Source organism: Magallana gigas, chromosome 3 (assembly GCF_963853765.1).
Source record: "Magallana gigas chromosome 3, xbMagGiga1.1, whole genome shotgun sequence".
In the NCBI taxonomy this organism is placed as follows: Eukaryota; Metazoa; Mollusca; class Bivalvia; order Ostreida; family Ostreidae; genus Magallana; species Magallana gigas.
This window is the reverse complement of record NC_088855.1, coordinates 59,826,075-59,848,753: the sequence shown is the minus strand read 5'-3', so window position 1 is coordinate 59,848,753 and position 22,679 is coordinate 59,826,075. Positions and strand designations below refer to the sequence as shown.

At 32.3% G+C, this 22,679-nt stretch overlaps 2 protein-coding genes and 2 non-coding genes across 4 annotated transcripts; 2 read left to right on the top strand and 2 right to left on the bottom strand.

Moving 5' to 3' along the window:
• Positions 1-4,303: 4,303 nt before the first annotated feature.
• On the top strand, positions 4,304-6,548 carry LOC105341424 (fatty acid-binding protein, intestinal). The gene is made up of 4 exons (XM_011447960.4): positions 4,304-4,531; positions 5,523-5,692; positions 5,878-5,988; positions 6,481-6,548. The coding sequence occupies exons 1-4, from the start codon at positions 4,450-4,452 to the stop codon at positions 6,529-6,531; spliced, it is 414 nt and encodes a 137-aa protein (XP_011446262.3). The 5' UTR covers positions 4,304-4,449; the 3' UTR covers positions 6,532-6,548.
• A 3,953-nt stretch (positions 6,549-10,501) lies between these two features.
• On the bottom strand, positions 10,502-10,574 carry Trnaf-gaa (transfer RNA phenylalanine (anticodon GAA)). The gene has a single exon. It is a non-coding gene; the product is annotated as a tRNA-Phe (tRNA).
• A 4,304-nt stretch (positions 10,575-14,878) lies between these two features.
• On the top strand, positions 14,879-16,662 carry LOC117680300 (fatty acid-binding protein, adipocyte). Its single transcript, XM_011447959.4, has 4 exons — positions 14,879-15,058; positions 15,568-15,737; positions 16,283-16,393; positions 16,505-16,662. Exons 1-4 carry the CDS (start codon positions 14,977-14,979, stop codon positions 16,553-16,555), a joined length of 414 nt encoding a protein of 137 aa, XP_011446261.3. The 5' UTR covers positions 14,879-14,976; the 3' UTR covers positions 16,556-16,662.
• A 3,741-nt stretch (positions 16,663-20,403) lies between these two features.
• Positions 20,404-20,476, bottom strand: Trnaf-gaa (transfer RNA phenylalanine (anticodon GAA)). Its single transcript has one exon. It is a non-coding gene; the product is annotated as a tRNA-Phe (tRNA).
• Between the last annotated feature and the right edge of the window lie 2,203 nt (positions 20,477-22,679).

The following is a 22,679-nucleotide window of genomic DNA, read 5'->3' as shown; positions in this document are numbered from 1 at the left end:
AAACATGTAAACAAACCGAGTTGTTATTTGGACATTGGTTTAGTGTCACATAATTGCGATTTCTGTCTTCAATAGTTACAGTGGGATTGACACACTGAAAAAGAATTTGAATTTGAAGTTGTTCGGTGTCTGTGGTAAGAAATAGGCAAAGCATCTTCATAAATATTTAGTTCTTGAAGACATCATGTTTCAATGAGAGGCTTCTGGCTTATGATGTATGCCACGCTGCAGTATTTACTATCCCCTGCGCTTGTGTGGCTATGAAGCGGAAGGAAAACTCAATATTTTGGTGTTGGCCCAATGTCTAATTCTATTTTTTCTATTTAATTTGATTTATTTACTTTTGAACACCGTAATTTTTCAAAAGTTCATCTTTTCATATGATATATAAAATATGTTGAAATTGTGTAAAAAATTCGATATTTGTGCGTCACCATGTCCCTTTAACAAGGCGCGTGCCCTGTTTTTGTTTACATCGGTTCAATATGCCAGTAAAAAATCTTTTTCAAGCTGATTTGTCTATTTTCTTATTCATATAAGCATAAATAAACAGTTCATAACGTTCAACACATTCATTTTAGGTTTAAAATTGGAATTTTCACTTCAACATTCAAAATGTAAACAAAAGCCTTGTTTAAATAGCAAAGAAGTTCTTTAACTTGCATATAACTCAACAAATGACACTCAGATTTTGGTTGCCTATAAAAAATGTCTTTCCGAAGCATTGTAAAAATAAAAATCGGAAAAATGATTTTTGACCAAAATAATGACCATGCCCTTTAAACCTTCTTGCCTACTGGACATGTGTAACATGATCATCCTTAAAAATCTACTTGTCAAAAGACAGACAACTCCTCTGTTCTTACTTTGTGGCTTCGGCAAAGAGCGGACAACTCATGTGTTCCTAACTACAAGGATTCTGATGCCTGGCACATGAATCAAAATTATTGAAGAATTTAAGCCTTACTTTCATCGAGACTAGAAATTTAAGAGAAATTATAAAACTAACAATTTCGATTTTGTTAAAAATGAATTTAACCAGCGTACTTCAAATTGAATCTTTGAAAAACGATACATTTCATAAATATAAAATTTCGCCATATTTTGCTAAATGATATTTGATTGAAAATAAAACAAAGTTGAAGTTTATTATGAATACCCTCTTATATTTGATAAATTATTCGAGATTCGACTTGTGCTGAAATGACATGTGTTGATAACGAACAGTGCCAAAAATAAAAGTCCAAAAAAAAATACAAAACAGGAGAACAAAAGAGGCAGAATCAGGTGCCATAGAGGAGGGAGTATCCTCTGCTGACTGACCGGTTACATCCACCGTGTGCTACTTGTCGAAATAGGGGAAAACGTAAAAGTCCCTACACAATAGGTGATCAATTATGGTCTAACAATTAGTACAAAAAACGCCAGTCAGCATGCGGCCCAGTTGAAGATTATATTTGCTGACAAGCTCGTTGTATCGACCTTGAATTAAGAAAAGATGACTTCAGACGAGACTGCTGATATAGTCTTGTTTTATCAACTTGTTTGTCAGTAGCTTGCCTCGCCTTAGAAACTGTTCATACGAAGAGCATGCCCCAGCGAATTAACTGAGAGACAAAACCTCCATAATTATACAGGTGATGAAGGTATATTGCTACATGACTAAGAAAAGTTGACTTTAGCAAAATTAAAGTCATTGCGTTTATCATAAAGTTTTGTTTATAGGTTACCATCAAAGAAACAAATGACGCGCACTCTGTGGTATTGTTCATTGGGATATATCGAGTCGAATTAAGTATGGAATGAACAATTGTTAATTGATAACACGTCGTCGATATACCTGAATTTGGAGTAGAAGGTCACAACGAGTGATTTACTTTTTTCACGTACAAGTTTTTGAATAGAGTCTGCTTCATATTAATACAAAATAGGTGGTTTATTTTTTTCACGTACAAGTTTTTTAAAGGGGCATGGTCACGATTTTGGACGAAAATTAATTTTTTGATTTTAAATGTTTACAATGTTTCAGTAAGGCATTTTTTATAGGTAACCAAAATTTGAGTGTCATTTGTTGAGTTATAAGCGAGTTACAGAGCTTACAATTCTTTGCTATGTAAACAAAGCTTTTGTTTACATTTTGAATGCTGAAGTGAAAATTTCAGTTTTAGACCTCAAGTAAATGTGTTAATCAACGAAGATAGGCAAATCAGCTTGACAAAGATTTTTTACTGGTATATTGAACCAATGTTAACAAAAACAGGGCACGAGCCTTGTTTACATGACTAAGAATTGTGAGCCCTGCGTCTTGCTTAAAACTCATCGACTGGCACCCAAATTTCATTTAATCATTAGAAATGCATTCCTAAAGCATTGTAAATAATAAAAACAGAGAAATAAAATTTACCAAAATCGTGACCATGCCCCTTTAATAAATTCTGCTAACAATAGGGCGCACTTGGTAGCCATGGGCATTCCAACGGGTCGTTAAAGGTTAGTTATCGATCAATTTCTTCTATTGATAATATTATTTTTGAACACATCATTTTTTCCACGAGTCATTTTGTCGAAGAAACTGCAATATCCTTAATTACTTTACATTATTTGTCAACAAATTTGTATACAACTCAAGCTTTGTTTACATAACAACGATTTTTTAATCTTGTATCTCACTCGTAACTTGACTTCAAACTTTCAGATTTTTGTTAATCATTAAAAAAGCGCAAGTAAATCATTCTATAGATTCATAAATAAATTTTGTTTTCAAATCGTGTTTAGGTCCTTTTTAAAAAATACTTTTTCCCACATAAATTCGATAACTTCCATGAATTTACTATTTATTAAGATTACACGCATGTACATATAGACATCAGATGTTTAAAATAATATCGGTAAAAATGTATGCTTATATTAAAGATTAACACTTCTAACATTTGCAATACCTACCAGTTGCCAGGTAAGTATTATAATCACTTTGTTATCATTTTAATATCTTTTTCTTAACTGCACTAAAAGACAAAACTAGTTTTTGTGTCTCTGTGTCGCTTAATACTTTCCCTGTGATATGGAGGTTAGTAAATGGAACGCTATTTCTCTGTTACGATATATATGTACTTGTTTACACAGCATCGACGACGTAAGGTCAGTAACTGGAATGAATGACTCGGTTGATCGGTTAGGTCGTAAGTTGTGTGCGTGGGAGGGTGTCAAATAGCTTTTTTTATTTTTTTTTCATTTATTAATTTCATAATTCTTTAATCTTTAATTCTGATCAAATCTATATAAGATGACGATTTCTAAGAGGGTGGAACATTGGTACGGACTTTTAAATAACAATGCTAGGAGCTCATTGGGAGCCTGTAAGGGGTCTACTGATCACACTTATTTGTTGATTAATTATTCAGCACATAGTATTTTGGTCGACTTAAAGGGAGAGGGAATTTCTTTTATAAATCAGTAAGTTGAATAATTGATTGGGGGGGTTAAAAAGTTCAGAAATTGGAAACGTTGGTTTTTTCCGTCCTGAGTTAGTTGTGTTTAGTTTCCATTGTATAACGACACAATTTCATTATTCATAACTTGTTTTTGTTTGTGCAATTGGTCATGAAGCATTTTCATTTGAATAACAGAAATATAAAATGTTATCATTCAAAATCATAAACTTCAATATTTTTGAAGTTTCCATTGTTCATAAGTTTAATTTCTTTTCTAATTTCATTTTTTCTTTATTTTTCGTTATTTCTAACTCCAAATGACTTAAGTATCTCCTGACTTTTTTTCTAAATAAAAATTTCATTTCTGTAATTTCTGTGTGTGAGTAAAACTTCGTTGGTAATTATATACTTGAACTCTTAGCTTGTGAGTTGTGACTTAAGTCTTTTGGTAAAAATGAATTTAATTTTTGTAATAAACATATATTTTAAAAATATTAATAAATATTTCTTGAGAGCTTAAACAAAATGTTTTTCCACTATAATCCACCCCTCTACCCGATCACTATCTTCTTGAACTTCTATCGCAAATTCTGATTCAACATTTCGTGATAAAGCAGATACTCGTACATTTTGTAGATTTATTTCAACGTTAAAGTTAAAGCGAGAACTTTTGAGAACTTTGAGTTTCGATGACGTGATATAGCATCTTTACGTGAATAATAATTGTATGTATAGGTATTCCTTCACACATACGTAGCTATTCATCATCAAGTTCTTATGCTGGTCAACGGCGTGTCCCCGCAGGCATTTTGGTCAGAGTATTGTGAAATGATAAAAGGTTAAATCAATCATGTGTATCAAAAAATAATGTATGTACAGCCGCGGTTGTTATTAGTAAAACTGTTCCGAGGTGACTAAGTAGAACGACCCCCGGCTGTATATAAGAGCTGAGGACTCCCAGCTCTCAGAGTAAACCAGCCAGCGGAATCAGTCCCACTTCCGTTACTGAACTGTCAACATGGAGGAAATCAAGTCCAAGTTTGAGGGAAACTGGGAGTGTATCAAGAAGGAGAACGTGGAAAAGTTTCTGGAGGCTATGGGTGAGTTTGAATTAGGCAATGTAACAGACATATATTAATTTGTTCTGAAATTTAAACGAATCATTTATTTCTTGAAAAAAAACCAGTTACTGTAGTGGTTTATATTAATTGTACTCTTATTAGGAAGTTGATACTGAAAAGCATCAAAACTCACAGTCTAATTTGGTTATTTCCAAACGATTTTGTTATCAGAAGCAAAGTAAGACATTATTATGATAAAATCATTGCTTATTTTATATTCTAAAACGTTTACTTGGTATAATGTCTTACAGAAAAACCTCAATAATAATGATAAACGGAATGGAAGAAAAAAAGTGTGAAAAACATTTTAGTTGGTCTTAGAAAATTAGAAAACTGTTTCATGTGGCACTTGGTATCAATTTTGAAAGTTATCCGTCCTGACTGGGCAATACTCGCCATTCCATAGTCTGTATCATTCAGACGTGTGTGTGTGTGGGTGGGTGGGTGGGGGTGGTCTACTAGACTAAGAGTACCCGTGACACAGACAATGCATTTCTTGAAGAATAGTGGTTTTGGCAATAGGCAGGGGTTATATTTTATCAACAATTTAAAGGACCCACACAACAAAGTCGAAACAAACAATATTTAGACCAAATTAAGCTTGACTAATTGTTTGAAAATGCGTTTCTTCAGTGTGTCACATTATTATTTCTTAGTCTTGCGTGCTTGATCATGTTTTTTAAATAAGAAACGGTCACTGAAAAATGTGGTTGTCAATATTTATAAGATATACATGATAAATAATTTGTATTTCGCTATATGGATTTTTAAGATTATTGACAAATTGTTACTGTCATTTTTCATTAAATAATAATGAACTTTATAGACTTTCTAATATGTGTATCCAAGAGCATTATACTTATTCTACTTTTTATAGAACGATTGTCCAAATATCACCCAGGTTACGTTTGGTGTATGAATTTCTTTTAAAATTTAATCATAATTTGAAAATGTTATTGTTCTCTTGTAGGAGTTAATCTCATCAAACGCAAGGCCGCTGCCCAGTTCAACCCCAAATTGTCTATCAGCGTGGGGGACGGGTGTGTAAAGGTGGTCAGGAAGATGCCCATCAAAGAAATCACCAACGAGTTTAAGTTGGACGATGAAATCGACGTCAAAGACGACGACCACAAATACAAGGTCAGCAAAGACGTCAAAAGTGATTTAGATGCTGTCATGTAAAAGTAAAATATATACCAACGCTATTTCGGTTGCTGTTGTTGGGTTTTGAGTTTTCTCTTTTTTTCTTCTTGTTGTTGTTGTTGTTGTTGTTGCAAATTTCATTCGTATTTTCTGTGCTTTGATTCATCAAATATTTCTTTTAGGCTAAACTGACATATTCTGACGGAAAGATGACGCTTTGTCTGCGAGCTGTAGATGGCAAATCTAAAGATAACACAATAGTGAGGGAGATAGAGGGGGACAATCTCGTACAGGTAAGGACCGAATCATCTCTGTCACGTAATCATAATCATAACAAAACAGTGAGGAATCCATGGCTATGTCATCTGATTGAACTAATTATCCTTATTGTCATTAGTACAAATAACATATCAGCTTTATCATAAAAAGACAATCATAATCCAAGTGATATTGTTGTCGATTTGCCATTACGTAACTCCCATGAAACCAAAGAAACAGCATCAATATCATGGCTATATTGGATAACTTAATAAAATGAAAAAAATAGTGTTTATTTCCCCACTCGTAGTTTTGATCAAACATTAAACTAATCAAAATTGTTCGTAAGATTTTCCTGACTAGCTTCTTGGACCCTAACCAAAAATAGAATTTATATATTAAATGAATGCATGACAGTTATATCTGTAGCTTATCTATTGTACCTCCACAGTTATATCTTTAGCTTATCTATTGTACCTCCACAGATCCACACTCAATTGGTTACCAATATTTTTCATTTGTTTCAGACTGCAACGTGTAATGGCGTCACGGCAAAAACGACGTTTAAAAAATGTTAATATCCATTTTAGTTTTATTTCAGTTCTTATAATATTGTGCAATACGTTGTATATTATAGTAGTTTATATTTTTGTATATTTATAAAAATATTAAATTAATTTTACAATTAAAGCAATTGTTTACTTGCTTTTTTGAGGAAGGGTGTGTTGCCGCAGGACGTCTTTGGGAAAAGACTTTTAGATATATTCTTCTTTGAACAATAAAATACTTTCTTTGGTGGTTCCTGTGGGATATGAAGGCGGCAACATTGCAGAAAAATACACATCCCGCGTCAGCGGGTAATGTAGTTTTTTCTTCAATGATCGATACATTCATAACCCGAATGAACATTAAATTCATTCATGTAAAATGAAGCACACGAAGTAGCTTTAAAGTTTCATCTAGCTGGCCACGGTTTATCTTTATTTATCTTTTTATCTATCGTTTGCCTAATTCAGCGAAAAGAAACTATAACGCCTATTTCCAGGAGATTGAATAAAAAAAGGAAAGAAATGCCGATATCTTAGGCATTTTTTAAGAAATGCTGAAAAATTGATTCACAAAATCGAATCAGTAAACTACTTATATTGCAGCATCGTGGTTAAAGATGGTAGAGAAAGGTACATCAGATTGTACACGAAAGGTTATGCTAGGTCTGTACATTTGGAGACAGTATTAAGAAAGAGAATAAGAACTGAAACAACTTTACGACATTCCGGGAAAAGAAGGCATGGTAATCACATGACTACAATCCGATATAGTGAGGTGTCCAAACAAGCCGAGGGATAGCAGCTGTATAGATGTAGATACACTGGGATAAATCTTGGGCTTACTAGAGAAAGAAACTGAAACGGTTTAAATGCATTGATATTATCTGCTGAAATTGGTTGTAGTAGTTACTTACCAAGGCGGTTTGATTATGGTAAAGACTTCTGGAATTGAGAAGAGCTTCAGATCCAGAAGAGGCGGTAAAGATGCCATCTCGCTGATTATGCTGGTATTGCTGCTGGACACCTGGAGACAGTTGCAAGGTGTGGTGGTTTTGTGGTTTTTCACTTACTGGAGAATATTATCATCTATGAAGTTTTGTCGACCACTTCAGACATTTTATGCAGCAGATGGATTCAGATTAGACATTACAAAAGGCATGATCTAACAGAGGAGATGACTTTTTTCTGTAGGCTTACCCAATATTACAAACTTTGAACTGAGGTTGACGTATTAAGTTAAATTTGATAAACAAAATACTCATTTAAAAAACTAATATTTACAAAAACAACTATTTATATGGTGTTATTTGAGGTTCTCATGGTTAATGATTGTCAATTGCTTACTTATAAGGCTATTGGGAAAATACATTATAATTTTCATTGGCAAATAAGCTTTTAATATGTACAAAACATAGCTCTATGGGAACATGTCGGTTGACAGATGGTACAGCTAAAGTCTCGCATATTCTAAAGAAAACTTTTTAAGAAGACCGGAGAGTCGTAGCCATTTTAGGGTATGTTTATCTCCTTAAAAAAGAGCTCTGTATGGATAATTTTTAATAATAAAAGTATTTAGCTTGAAATATCATACTTAAAAATTAAAAAAAAAATCAAATGGTTATTTTTTTTTCACTATCCAGCCTCAAACGTTCTTTAGCTAAACTTTTTCTTCTTATTCCTTAACATCTATATTCTATATGAGTATTATTAAACACCACTAACAATGTGAAGTTGTTAATTGCCTTGTAAATTCGACTACTTTCTGAGGTTAGTTGGAAATGTTATTTTTCAGTCATAAACAAAACTCTAAAAAATTCGAGCGCAAATCTTTGTGTCCAATAAAATATACGCTGTATATCTTTATAGTACGTCCAACCAGCCTTAATTAGAGCAGAGCTATAGAATAAATAATGGGCAGAATCATGCACTTCGAAAATATTAAAGATCACCTATAAAATATTTATTACAGGTATCTATTCATGAAAAATTAGCAAATAAGTATTTTATTTTTTAAGAAGTTCCTTTTATTAACTATAGTTTATTTCTCTTTTGATTGAATTCAACAAAAGAGACTGTAAATTAAAGTTAATGCTCAATAAATGTAATTTTGAATAAGAAAGGAAAGACACTCTGAGAAGGTAGAATGATGACGTTGATTTCGAATAATCTTATATAGCAAACCTTATCTTACGAAAGAAAATATTATCAATCAAAAGTAGCTCACTTTAGGTGAGTTTTAGGTCTTAATTGTATATCATGATCTGTGTATAAAGGAATGTATACCAAACAAAATGTTTGTAGACAAAAACGGAAAGGGGGAAAAGAAACACGTTTCATTAGTTCCGAAGTAGAGTTGTAATCTAAGATCTTCCAGATATCATAAAATCTCGAGGAAGCTCGTCGGTGTGGTAAAAACAGAGAGAACAAAAGGAACAGCAATCAACATTCCGGGAAGGAGGATACGGAACGTGGAAAAAAAAGTACATGTATGAAAATAATCTGTGTTTGACACAGTAAGATACTGGTAACTTCGAGTATATATGGATTGGAAGGACACAAGACAATTGTAGTCATACAGCTGTTAGTATAATGAAAGACAAACTACGATGAAGTTTATCGTGAACATAAAGTATCTAAACCCAGTCGCATACTGAAGGGAGAATGGTTTAAAAAGAAAAAGAACAAGCTAAAAGAGCCTAAACTTACTGTAAAATCATGGCTGAAGAAGGAGGACATCTCTGTAATATTAGTGAGAAAAGGGGCAAACTTACCCATATATGTGTCACATTTGCACCCACAAAAGCCCTGTGCAGTTGAAGACATCTTAAGTTTCGATGAAGCTTACTAGTAAGGTTAAAGAGAAACAAAACAAAAACCAATACTAGTACATATGACGAAGGATGCAAAACCTTGATAAAGAAAGAAAGGGATTGAAAACAGTCATCGTTGTTTGTTACAGTAGTTTGAAACTAAGAATAAATATGTTTTGATAGTTTGCATATAAATGCAAGAAAGACTACCATTAAGACCGAGCATGATGCCTTGGTCCGAACGAGCCAAGACGGTAGTAGTCATTGAGCTAACAGTACAATCGGAGGAAAACTCTGATGAGATGAAGCAGGGTTACTGTCTGATGTGGACTGCCCCAAACCTTTGGAAGTGTTGTCAGTGAGGAAAGCTACAAAGGGACAAGAAGAAGAGGAAATAGAGAAATTGTCTTAAAACCTCTAGTAGGTAATGTTGAAGACAATCTAAAGAAGTTGAAGGCAGACATAAGGTGTAGGTGGCGTATTTAGGTCAGGTATGAAGAGGACGTTAGGACTTAAACAGAAGCAAAAACATCATCTGTAAGTTTTCTAAGTTGTTTTTTTTTTAATTTAAAACTTACTTTCACGTATTTAGTTAATTAATAGATTAAAGCTAAGATTCAAACAAATATTAAACAATTTCATGTATATAACAAATGAAAATGATACAATGTAAATTTTTTAATAAAAAATGTAAAATGTTATATTTTCATCATATGATATTTATGCAATGTACATTGTAAAAAAAATACAATATATATAGTTAATTTAAAAAGAGAAAATATTGGATGTATTTTCATTTTTTTTTATTACCATTTTTGTGGACTTATTTGAATTGATAAATGAAACTGGAATGTTCAGTTCAGTACAATTTTTTCTATTATTTTGTTTTGATAGGATCAGTAACCATGGTATATCTTATCATTGTTAATTCTAATTTTAATAAATTTAATGGTTTTGTACTTTCTTATATCACAGAAACCACATGAAATGAATATTATGTTGCATTGATTTCTGATAGAAACATTGATCAGGAAAACACAACTTGTTCATTTTGTTAGATCCTGATATTCTCAGAAAACGTAACTCCCTTGAACAATAGATGGTATGTAAAAACTAATGCAATTTGGAAATTTAGCTTTTAAAATATTATTTTTAAAAAGTTATTGGCTGTCAGCCGCCGGATTGTTCCGTGCCGGAACCCGGGATTGAACCGGGGGCCTTTAGATCTTCAGTCTAACGCTCTCCCAACTGAGCTATTCCGGCTGACAATTATAATACATTACATAATCAGCGGCTAAATTAATTAAATTTGATCAACAATATATAAAGTATATCATAATTTATATTAAAACACCTAATCACAACGTAAATTTGATAAATTACAGTGTAAAGATTTGCTTAGTTAGGCAGGTTACAAACTTTAAAAACACACACACAGAAACTCAATATTTTGTTGAGTTTAATCTTCAGGGGGTTTTTTACACCTAAATTAATAAATTCTAGATTTAAAAAATCAGTTTGTCGATATTGCTTTATATATTTTAAACCTTGATTTTTTTTTCAATTAGAAATGTATTGCAAGATAAGGAATTAAATACATTGAATGTAGTTAAAGTTGATGTTGAATTTATTAAATGTTATTTTCTAGATTTTTTTCCAAATACAAGATGAATTTATAAAAAGGTATTTTTTGTACTTTACATTTTATTTACATGCCTAAGGGTGCAAAACACAGTTTTATATGTAACGTTATAAGGACGTTTTCAGATGAGGGGCAAGCAAAACTAACCCCTATAAAAATAAATTGTTAAAATATGTTACATATATATTTATATATCAATAGAAAGATAAAATTGTGAATTTTGTAAATATTTAAAAATAATGCACATATAACTTAATGCTAGGATTTATTTGGCACTCAAAACATGCGGAAAATAGACAAAAGGATGCCTCTAAATGCAGTACACCCATGCATTTTAGGCTCCCCCTAAAAGCAGAATGCAACCAAATCAGCCATTTTTATTTCTGTACATTTTCAAGAACAAGTCCTAAGGCATCATTTCATAGTATTTTCAGGGTACATTCGCCAGCTTTTTAAAAAGCTATGTTACCCGCTAAAAAATTCATGAAATTCTGCATGTGTAAAATCGGGATGTTTTTGGAGTTACCGCCCTTTATTTTAGAGTCTCACAAAATTAATTTTTAAAATTTTTCTACATACTTTTTTCATGTATTCGAAAGATAATTCACTATATTATGCAACTGAGAGTTTAAAAATTTGATTTTCATGTATACCGCATAAAAATAGCAGGAAAATCCCTACCCATCATGCTTTTCCCCAGAGAAAAACCCCCTGGATTTTATACGAAACTGTGTTTAGCTACCTTAGTTTGAGATTAATCTTATCATTAGTTTGAGGTCTATATGAACCTTGTTGTGCATTTTTTTAAATCATGTTTTAGTTTAAATATTATTCAAGAATTTCTCTAAAAGCAATTCAAAATGATTTTAAGAAAGAAAAGTGTGTTCAGTTCAATTAGTATTCTGTCAAAAAAAATTGTAGAAGAGTTTTTTGTGAAGAAAGTGGTTGATGGTGATAGTTTTTCCTTTACCAAATTGGTTGTAGTCACATTATCAAACTATACCTTACAAAGCTAGTAAATGATCTACGTAAAGTAAAAAAAAACTAGATACTAGTAACTTCATACGAGATTAAAGAAACACCTTTGATCAAGACAACTTGAAATAATAAAAGGATTTGTCCTTTTTGGACTTGTGTACCAGATCAAATATTAAGGAGTACGTTCTTCGTTAGGTCACAACATGATTTTAAAGTCGGCTTAAAGAACGGTTAGTTGTCGGTTTGAAGTAAAAAATTAGAATGAAAATCATTCTGAACTTGTACCGACATAGAATATACTATTTTATATTTAATCCTGCACACAAACCATAGAGAACAATTAAGTCTTAGTCTTTTTTTAACTCAAATGGTAATGGACATAGATTGAGCAAAATTTTGTGAAGGAGAATGAATAGGAATATCAACACAGATCAGAACCTGGACAGCAGAACGCGTTACTCCATTGAGTTTCATGATTACTTTATCAGAAATGGGGATATATAGTTAATAATATAGCATACATGGATAAAAAGAAGATATTAGGAGATATTTCAACTAAGAACAAATATTATTTGGGAAAAAAAATATTTTTTTATAAGTTATAAGAAAGGTATTCTGAACAATTCTTATCTTGCGTCCTTACCAAACCTTGCTAGTTTTCGGTTTTTTTTTCGTTCATGCGCCGCCCAGCATTTCATAGTTCATCGTATTGTGATGCCATTACTTTCATATCGGACGAGCTTTTGTGAATAATAGTAGAATAAATATATTATGTAAACTGTGTTGTACTTACCATGTTTTACCCTCTCTTTCTGTATCTTTTATGTTTTCTGAAAAATCATAGTGTGTATGTCACTGCATTACCTTCTCACGGAGGAAATAAAGTATCAATGAATGAAAAGGGTCCTTTAACTGAAATATTTCCCTATCATAAAAAACTTTGTGATGTTTTATTTTTTAAATCAATTCTACTGTGGGAATTCAGTTACTGGAGTAAAAATCTATGTCGGGTGGATGGAGAGTCGTGAACCCTGAGAAAAGTCCTTCCTTTTAGTATTAATATGCATAACAAAAATTTGCAATTCGCATATTCATCATTCACAGTCTTTCATGTTATATGTACAATAACAAATCAATCAATGATGCATTATTAAATTTGGCAAAACCCTTTGTTAAAGATGTGAAATATTTTGAGAGTCGTGAAATCGGGTTAAGGCGTGCTTTGTGTGAAGTCTTTTGTGATATTTAAATACCCATGGTCTATTTTTGTTATAATATGTCAATAATGTTTTGATCGATTTGAGGAGAGATTGGGTGTTGATTTCAAGCCAGAATATGTAATGACTGAATTAATTACATTCAGGTCAGAAATTGGAATGAAAGAAAAATCAAAGCAGGTCGAATCTCGGAATACAACATTACGAATCGGTGTGGTAGATACCATTTGTTATTAAGAACATGTGACTAAATAATAAATCATAACTATTATATGAATTTATTGTTGTGTATGTAATAGGTTTTAAAGAAATTGATAAGTTAAAGAAATGAAACAGATGGCTAATTAATAATTATGCCCCAATATACAAGCGTACATACATTGATATGGGGTGTCAAATTTGATTTACAAACTGTACACAGGAGGTTATATACGCTGATTTTTAAACGACTGGTGATGAGGAATATTTTGAAATCTGGTCGATAATTTTCGTATTGAGCGCACCTGATTGTCTTTCCCAGTTTCCTGTCTAAAACTACTATGCTTAGTCAACCTGGTCATAACCTACCACGTATCTCGCTTTTAGAATAAGGAACTCGTGAATTCCATGATGGTACCAATGATTAGAGAGATTACTAGTATTACACCTCGCATTTGTTGCTATGATTTTGATTCTATAGTCGAGGTTTAGCAAATTTGAACACATATTTTAACATAAATGGTCGAACAAAATCAGATCTTTTCACTGTATTAAGCAAATTGTATTCTTGAATTATTATTATGTGACATCTTTTCCTCGAAAAACTATATTTAATATTTAAGATTTCGCTTTCTTGTTTTTTTTCAGAGGGTTTTTTTTCGAACATGTTTAAATAATATCAATAAACCTTGGTGGCATTTTTTAATCATTAAAAATGAGACAAATTTCTTTTTTAAAACATACTTTAATTCGTTTAAACTTTGCTAATGACCATTTTTTTCCTGTCAAAAAGGGTTAAAAAATTCTATATGATAAAGCGGTTAACATCTTTTACAAATGTATAGCTTTGTTTACTCCGTGTAGAAAATAGGTTATGCTGTACTTCTGATGGACAATTTGTCTATTTGTAAACCTCTTATATGTATACCTTATGTAACATATTACATTGATGATATAGAAGAATAGAAATTAATTTTAAAAAAATAAACCCAGCTATAATCAACAGCATATGAAGATATTAAAGTTACTTGAAATTATGTGCAGATGTAACAACCACCTTTAGACATACTCCGGTAATCAGCTGCTAACAGCCCGTCGTTGGTCCCTTTTGCAGCGTCATAATGGATAGGTTATCGTCGAATAATTATAGAAAACTACATCAAGAATGGACAATGTTGAGGAGCAAACCTGTCTATGGTGCAAATGGTCACACCGCAGACCAGTCATCGCTGTGACATTCTGTACCTACAGAGTTAAGGGGGTCGTTTTGCATTTGTTTGAGATATAATTATTTACATGTACATAAGATGCCCACACACATGACATTTACCATTTGATCATTTATTCATCATCAAGTTCGCATGGTGATCGTCGGCGAATTCTGTAAATATAACTTGCCGAAAGTGCATCTCGGTCAAAGAATTGTGAAGTCCAAAAACGGGATTAAAATCAATCAAGCGTATTGAACCTCCCCTTTGTGTACTGTCGATTTTTTAAGCCGGGGACTTGTATTCAGTAGAACTGGTCTGAGGTGACTAAGTAGAACGATTCCCGGCTGTATAAAAGAGCTGAGGACTCCCAGCTCTCAGAATAAGCCAGCCAGCGGAATCAGACTCACTGACCAATCAACATGGAAGAAATCAAGTCCAAGTTTGAGGGAAACTGGGAATGCATCAAAAAGGAAAATGTGGAGGGATTTCTGGAGGCATTAGGTAAGTTTGATTCATTTATAACCAATTCCTATTAACGTAATTTTAGTGATGTTACAACGTATGCCAATTTGAAAAAAAACAACTGTATTTTGAATTGTTCTTTGATTACAAACTATATTTTTATGTTAAAACTTTCAATAAAGTTTCGAAAATTGCTGAGATTTAAGTTGAACTTAAATTAACAACAAGATTTCGGTACAAACTCATTCATCGTCCTTCCGAATAGAAGTATAAACATTTCTTCAATTGTGTTATAAGTCAGGATTGATTAGAAACCAAAATTATTAGAGCAAAATGAATACAAAAATGCGTGCTTTTCTGGAAATAAGCTGGAACTGTAAGTTGTGTTTATTGATTTTTGTAAATGTATGGATCTCTTAAGCTGGTCTTTCTTAAGTACAGTTAAAATAATTGTGTTTTAAAGTTTCGTTGTGTATATACCAATACCTGCCACTGGCATTACGGTATTGTCTTTTTTTTCATTTTGCTGTACTACATTTGTCCTCTAGGAATCAACGTCATCAAACGCAAGGCCGCTGCCCAGTTCAACCCTAAACTGTTGATCAGCGTGGGGGGCGGGTGCGTGAAGGTGGTCAGGAAGATGCCCATCAAAGAAATCACCAACGAGTTCAAGCTGGACGATGAAATCGACGTCAACGACGACGACCACAAATACAAGGTCAGTATCGTACGACGTCAGAGTCCGCTACACATCGATTTAACTGTTATCATCCTTTATTAAACAGATATGCTCATACAGGTGCCGCAATTTTATTATGATATTTATGTAGAGTCGATCATCTGTAAAAGATTTAATCTTAGATTTAATGCATTGATATCAATTTCTACAAATGGTATCCGTATGTACCCGAATCGATATCTGTCGCCCTGCTAGGGATTACTAATCAATTTTATATATAGTACAGTGTTGATGATTCTGTGCCCTCTTTATATTTCTGGGTTCTTTGTCTTTACAAATTATATGATAATACTTATATGATTTCAATAAATCGATGATTGAAAATTAAAACAAAACATTGTAAAAATTTGTTGTCCATGTAGACATTGATTTTAATGAGAGCATTTATTCCAGAACAAGCTGACGTTTTCAGGCGGAAATAGCAGTAATTTATCTGCTTTCATTTGTCATGATAGAGATTATATTTTTATTAAATCAAGCTGTCGATACTTTCAGTTCTTTGATTGATTGTCATTTTATTTAAGGCTAAACTGACATATTCCGACGGAAAGATGACGCTTTGTCTGCGAGCTGTAGATGGCAAATCTAAAGATAACACAATAGTGAGGGAGATAGAGGGGGACAATCTCGTACAGGTAAGGATTATGTTGTTCTGTTACGGTCAAACAACATTCAAAATTATGTCTGGTACGGACCACAAACATGTTATTACGTTATTTATTTTACTGAGGTTTTTTTTATTTCAGACAGCAACATGCAATGGCGTCACGGCTAAAACGACCTTCAAGAAATGTTAATACTAGTATTCATTATCAGACGTGTCCATTTTTTTAATGTGTGCAATGTATGAATTGTTTATCATCTTTTGAGAGCCTTTTTTATATAATAAAAGAATGATATTTTGTTTGTGAAATTTTCATTCAAATTAGTGAATCGTTGCAGAAAAAATGTCAGAGTCCTGTGGACATTTTTTGTAAAATAAATAAATGCCTAATTCCACTTAACTAATGTCAACATTCATGGCACAGCTCGACGGATAAAAAACTGTGTTCTCAAGAGATGCGATTTTTCCGATTTAATTGATTTCATTGAATATGGACCATCTATCTAGGCATAAATAGAGTGACACTTGTGTTTTGGATCTTTGTTTGGAAAGGGATATTGGGACTGTATTGGTCACTACCTCTTGGATTATCCCGTCAGAACTCGGGGGGGGGGGTATCTTTTTCCGATTGTTGGAAAGACTATACACAGAATGAAGCTGCCATGTTGTAAATTTTGAATTTACCATGTGGCAAAATTTACAACATATGATAACCAGAAAATTCAAAGTCTAAAACAAGACATAGCTGTGCTAGTCAGTTACAGTAACTGAAAGGTTATGATGGGCGACTGAATAACAGAGTGGTGACAATTAGTCAACTGAAAGGTCATGGTGAGTTACTAAATGACGAAGTGATGCCAATAAGACAACTGAAATATCATGAAGGGTACCTGAATGTAATGAAAGTCAACTGAAAGGTCACGACGAGTACCTGAAAGACAAAATGATGCCAATGAGTCAACTGAAAGTCATGAAGGTTGAGAGAATGACAAAGTTGTTCTAATCAGTCAACTGAAAGTTCATGAAGAGTGGCTGAATGACAAAGTGGTGCCAAGTAGTCAACAGAAAGGTCATGAAGGGCGACTGAATGTCATTGTGGTGTCAGTTAATCAACTGAAAGGTCGTGAAATGTGACTGAATAACATAGTGGTGTCACTTAGTCAACTGAAAGGTCATGAAGAGCGACTGAATGACATAGTGATGCCAACTAGTTAACTGAAAGGTCATGAAGGGCGACTACCAGTATATGATAAAGTAGTGTCTTTTAGTCGACTGAAAGGTCATGAAGGGCGACTGAATGACAAAGTAGTGTCACTTAGTCAACAGCAAGGTCATGAAGGGCGACTGAATTACATAGTGGTGTCAATTAGTCAACTGAAAGGTCATGAAGTGTGACAGAATGACAAAGTGGTGTCAGTTAGTTAACTGAAAGGTCATGTAAAGTGGCAATCAGTCGGCTTTCCATTCAGTCACATTTCAGATGACTTTATTTTTGCATTGGGGAGCTTCATCGCGGGATAGTAGTTTTTTTAATGTCTCATTGCAATCATTAATAATTAAATGTCGATCTAACATTGAAAACAAACCATTAACCTACTAGAGTACTTACTCTAGTCTTTGTAGTTTTATTGCTTAATTTTACGACAGAATAAGCTTTACCTATAGCTTAAAAATCAGTTGGTCATTCCAGTATGTCATTTACATTATATATAGTTTGATCATATAGTAATACATACTATAACACACACATTTATACTAAAATGATAATAACAATATAATAGAATAAAATACCCGAATAAATGTATGCCGATCGCTCGAGATTGCGGATCGGTCGTTAGATATATAGAATATATTACTAGTTATTATTTGAAACAGAGAAGAAAACCTTGTTCTGTGATAAATATACCACCTCATACCCGGCCAATAACCTTCGTAATGTTTACCTGATCAATATTTTTTGCTTCGGCAACCCCAGGATGTGGTGGTCGTGTATGTTTGCGTTTTGAATTTTGTACGTGAATTAATACTTTGTGCAATCATATTCTCTCACACAATCAATGCCAAAAACGATTACCCCTCAAAGCTAGACAAGTAAAGCAAGTGTTTACCACTAAGGTTTAAACACAAGGTAAATAAATTGCAATCAGCTATTCAGCTTTTTTCTATCCTTAGATATTAATGTATAATGATATAGACATGTGAATTTCATTAAAAGCATGCTGACTGTGGGTGCAGGGGTCTTGAAGCTCACCTGGATATATATCAACGTATCCCTGTAAGGGCCAAATTCAATAGAATGACAATTTTTAACAGGACAGAATAAATTTTAATTAAGGATTACGTAACAGGATGACCATTACAAATATGATGGGATGACCAAAGTATATAGGGTCAGGATACAGCCATCGCAAAAGCCAAATATAGATCAATCAAAATGAATTCCGTCAAACAACTCGCTGTCTCGCGAAAACAACACTCCACGTCGAAGTATTTGAAGTTTCGTTAGCTCCACGGCGAGATTTGTGTTAGCGCAATGGCGTGTTGTGCCACGCTGTTTAAGCGTGACGGCGTTTTTGTGTAAAGTTCCGTTTGGGCAAAGTTGTGGTGTTCAAAACTGTAATAGCACGAAGGCTTGTGTTGCGACAGCACGGCAGCATGGTGGTCTCAGTAAACTCTGTTGGCCCTACATCTGAACACCACATGAATATGGCATGTGTCATCCTTCATCATTTCAACAATTCATAGCGTTGCGTCGTTTGTTCGGCTTTTGCTGATGATGATGATGATGATGATGATGATGATGATGATGATGTTTAGAAGATGATTTAAATCTCTTGAGTGTATCATTTGTGTATTCTTGATAGTCTCAGTATTAAAAGCTGTGATCACTATTTTAAATGACTAACCAATCAATATCCTGTTATGAATAACAACAACGGTAATTCAATAATTTCTTAAATAAACTAAAAGCATATATATATATTGCTTAAGAAGGAGTCTTCTTGTGACCAAACATACTTCTTATAACTCATGAAATGTTGACACAGTCACACGAATCATATTACCAAATGATACTATCAGTTTAATCAAATTTGATCTTTTTGTCATAAAGGTCAGGTCAAGGTCACTACCTTTTTCTTCAACGTAAAGGTTGATATAAAAAAGTGTAGCTCTTTGTATTTTTGTAGAAATTTGTTAAAATTTTGTTTGAAATGATAGAATATCAGAATGTCTATCAGCTTATACTACTTAATTTGAATTGGAATACTTCCTTTAATAAAATATTTCTGATTTTTGTCTGCCAATTTTTATCTTTATGTAAAGTCTTCATAATACACAAAAATCAGAAATATTTTATTAAAGGACTACTTGATTTGAATTGGAATACTTCCTTTAATAAAATATTTCTGATTTTTGTGTATTATGAAGACTTTACAAAAAGATAAAAATTGACAGAATGAGCTAATATTTTGACCAATTGATAAGAGAGAAAAACAGATTTTAGTGATTTTTTCCGCAAAAATCAATGTATAGAATGGGCGCTTTAAAAGGCTTATAAAATGTAATTTGATAGGCAAATCATATTTTAAAAATATATTCTGGAACCCAAGTATCATATCATTAGTTCACATTAGTAAAAAAAATCCAACATTAATGTTATTGTTTTTAAAAAGCTCAAACAGACTCATTAATTTGCAGCAAGATTCTAAACATTGGTTACTTTTTCTATGCCAAGTTGTTTAATAATAAAAAAGAAAGAAAAATATACTATTTTAATTTCCTTTCATCTGGATTTTATGAACATTTAATTAAATTTACGTTTGACAAGTCGAAAACCAGAAAAGACTCCTTCCTTAATCACATTAATATCCATGTATATGTGAAATTTTTTATTTTGTTTGTAACGCGCAACTTTATTAGCTAAAGAATAACATACGTCATCAATAGATATCGATTTCTTATTCATCTGAAAAATAATTTGTTAATTTATCTTTCATACAAAATCAAAACGTGTTGACTGTCAGCCGCCGGATTGTTCCGTGCCGGAACCCGGGATTGAACCGGGGGCCTTTAGATCTTCAGTCTAACGCTCTCCCAACTGAGCTATTCCGGCTGACAATTATGCCTAATTACATAATCAGCGGCTAAATTAATTAAATTTGATTGAAAATAAATAACGTATATCATAATTTATATTCAAACACCTAATCACAACGTAAATTTGACAAATTACAGTGTAAAGATTTGCTTAGTTGGGCAGGTTACAAACTTTAAAAACACACACACAGAAACTCAATATTTTATTGACTTTTAATCTTCAGGGGTTTTATACACCTAAATTAATAAATTCTAGATTTAAAAAATCAGTTTGTCGATATTGCGTTATATATTTTAAACCTTGATTTTTTTTTTCAATTAGAAATGTATTGCAAGATAAGGAAATAAATACATTGAATGTAGTTAAAGTTGATGTTGAATTTTTTATTGTTATTATCTAGATTTATTTTCCAAATACAAGATGTATGTTTGATGAATTTTTTTTAAAAAAAGGTATTTTTTGTACTTTACATTTGTATTTACATATGTAGGATCGAGATTAATCTAAGCATTAGTTTGACGTCAATATGAACCTTGGGTATTATTATGGTGCATTTCTTCAAATGATATTTACGGTTTAAATATTATTCAAGAGTTTCTCTCATTGCAATTCAAAATGATTTTAAGAAAGAAAATTGTATTTAGTTCAATTATTATTCTGTCAAAGAAAATGTTTAAAGAGGTTTTTTTCATAAAGGAATTGAATAATACTGATTATTAATCTGCCATCATAATGACAGTTTTTCCTATACCCAATTTGTTGTTGTCATCAATGGTTGTGGTAAAACTACGATCATCTTTTTCGGGTTCTTTTAAAATTAAAGTAAATATTTCATTTTAGACTCATATATTTGAGGGGTTTTTCTTCTAAATAATATTTATTGGCTGAAAAAAATTTTTTAATCAAGGTAGACCTGACGGATAACGTTTTACAATAAGATAATTACAGAGGCTATGTTCCAAAAGCCTAAACTATAAAATGTTTACATTACATCATTTTATAGTTTTCTATGCATTACATATGCTGTGCTGTTGTTAAATATTACAATTACAGTTTCATATGTTCATTAGGCACATAGATATTAAACGCAGTGCTCCATTGAAGTTTATTGTTCTTTTTATCAGAAATGAAGACATATGGTTAACAATATAGCATACATAGATTAAAGTAGATCCAGTGTTCTGTGACGTCACACCTTTTTGTAAAACTTTTAATTCTTTAAAAATTGTGCAAGATAGTTTTATTTATTTTATGTGAATATAATCACATGGATGTAATTAGAATTATTGGTAGGTTAAAGATATTTTCGCACTTAATTTTATTCTAAATTTCCAAATTTTTATATATTTTATCTATGCAAAGGGGAAATAACTCTTTTTCTGACCTTTCTCTCAGTTGTATGTCTAAATGCTATAGTTTTTCTTATTCCAACGATTAATTTTAAAATATTTTTGAATTTTTAGTTTTCTGATAAAGTTGACATTAAAATTAAACAAGAAAAACAAATTTCTGCCTACAAGATTTTACTTTAAACAGAAAAAAATACATTTTTCTAATGCTAAAGTATGCTTTAGTTTATGTTTATCTGGCATCTCAAAAAGTGTGATGACATGTATATTTTTTCTAACAATTGATGACATTTAAGTCTATTAAGTCGAAATCAGTTCGGTTTTTCAACTTTCCTCAGAGAATTTTACGAGTCTGGAGCTACCTTAAGAGAAGATATTAGAAGATATTTCGACTAATAACAAATATCATTTGGGGGAAAAAATTATTTTAGGTTATAAGAAAGGTGCTCTGAACAATTCTTATCTTGCATCCTTATATCTTGATATTTTTCGTCTTTTTCGTTCATGCGCCGCCCTGCATTTCAGAGCCAATCGTATTGTGATGCCATTACTTTCATATCGGACGCGCTTTTGTTATTTTTTATGTTTTCTGGAAATTCATAATGTGTATGTCACTGCATTACCTCCTCACGGAGGAAAAACTATGAAAAAAAACTATGAAAAAAACTATAAAAAAAACTATGTCGGGTGGGTGGAAAGTCGTGAACCCTGGCAGAAGTCCTTCCTTTTAGTATTAATATGCATAACAAAAATTTGCAATTCACATATTCACCATTCACAGTCATTCATGTTATATGTACAATTACAAATCAATCATGCAATGATGCATTTATAAATTTGACAAAACCCTTTGTTAAAGATATGAAATA

What these genes read in the sequence shown, in the direction of transcription:
- LOC105341424 (XM_011447960.4), top strand. Translation starts at nt 4,450, where the DNA reads ATGGAGGAAATCAAGTCCAAGTTTGAGGGAAACTGGGAGTGTATCAAG. An exon ending in AAAGTTTCTGGAGGCTATGG is followed by an intron (nt 4,532 to 5,522) that starts GTGAGTTTGAAT and finishes GTTCTCTTGTAG; the next exon opens with GAGTTAATCTCATCAAACGC. An exon ending in AGGGGGACAATCTCGTACAG is followed by an intron (nt 5,989 to 6,480) that starts GTAAGGACCGAA and finishes CATTTGTTTCAG; the next exon opens with ACTGCAACGTGTAATGGCGT.
- LOC117680300 (XM_011447959.4), top strand. Translation starts at nt 14,977, where the DNA reads ATGGAAGAAATCAAGTCCAAGTTTGAGGGAAACTGGGAATGCATCAAA. An exon ending in GGGATTTCTGGAGGCATTAG is followed by an intron (nt 15,059 to 15,567) that starts GTAAGTTTGATT and finishes TTTGTCCTCTAG; the next exon opens with GAATCAACGTCATCAAACGC. An exon ending in ACGACGACCACAAATACAAG is followed by an intron (nt 15,738 to 16,282) that starts GTCAGTATCGTA and finishes ATTTTATTTAAG; the next exon opens with GCTAAACTGACATATTCCGA.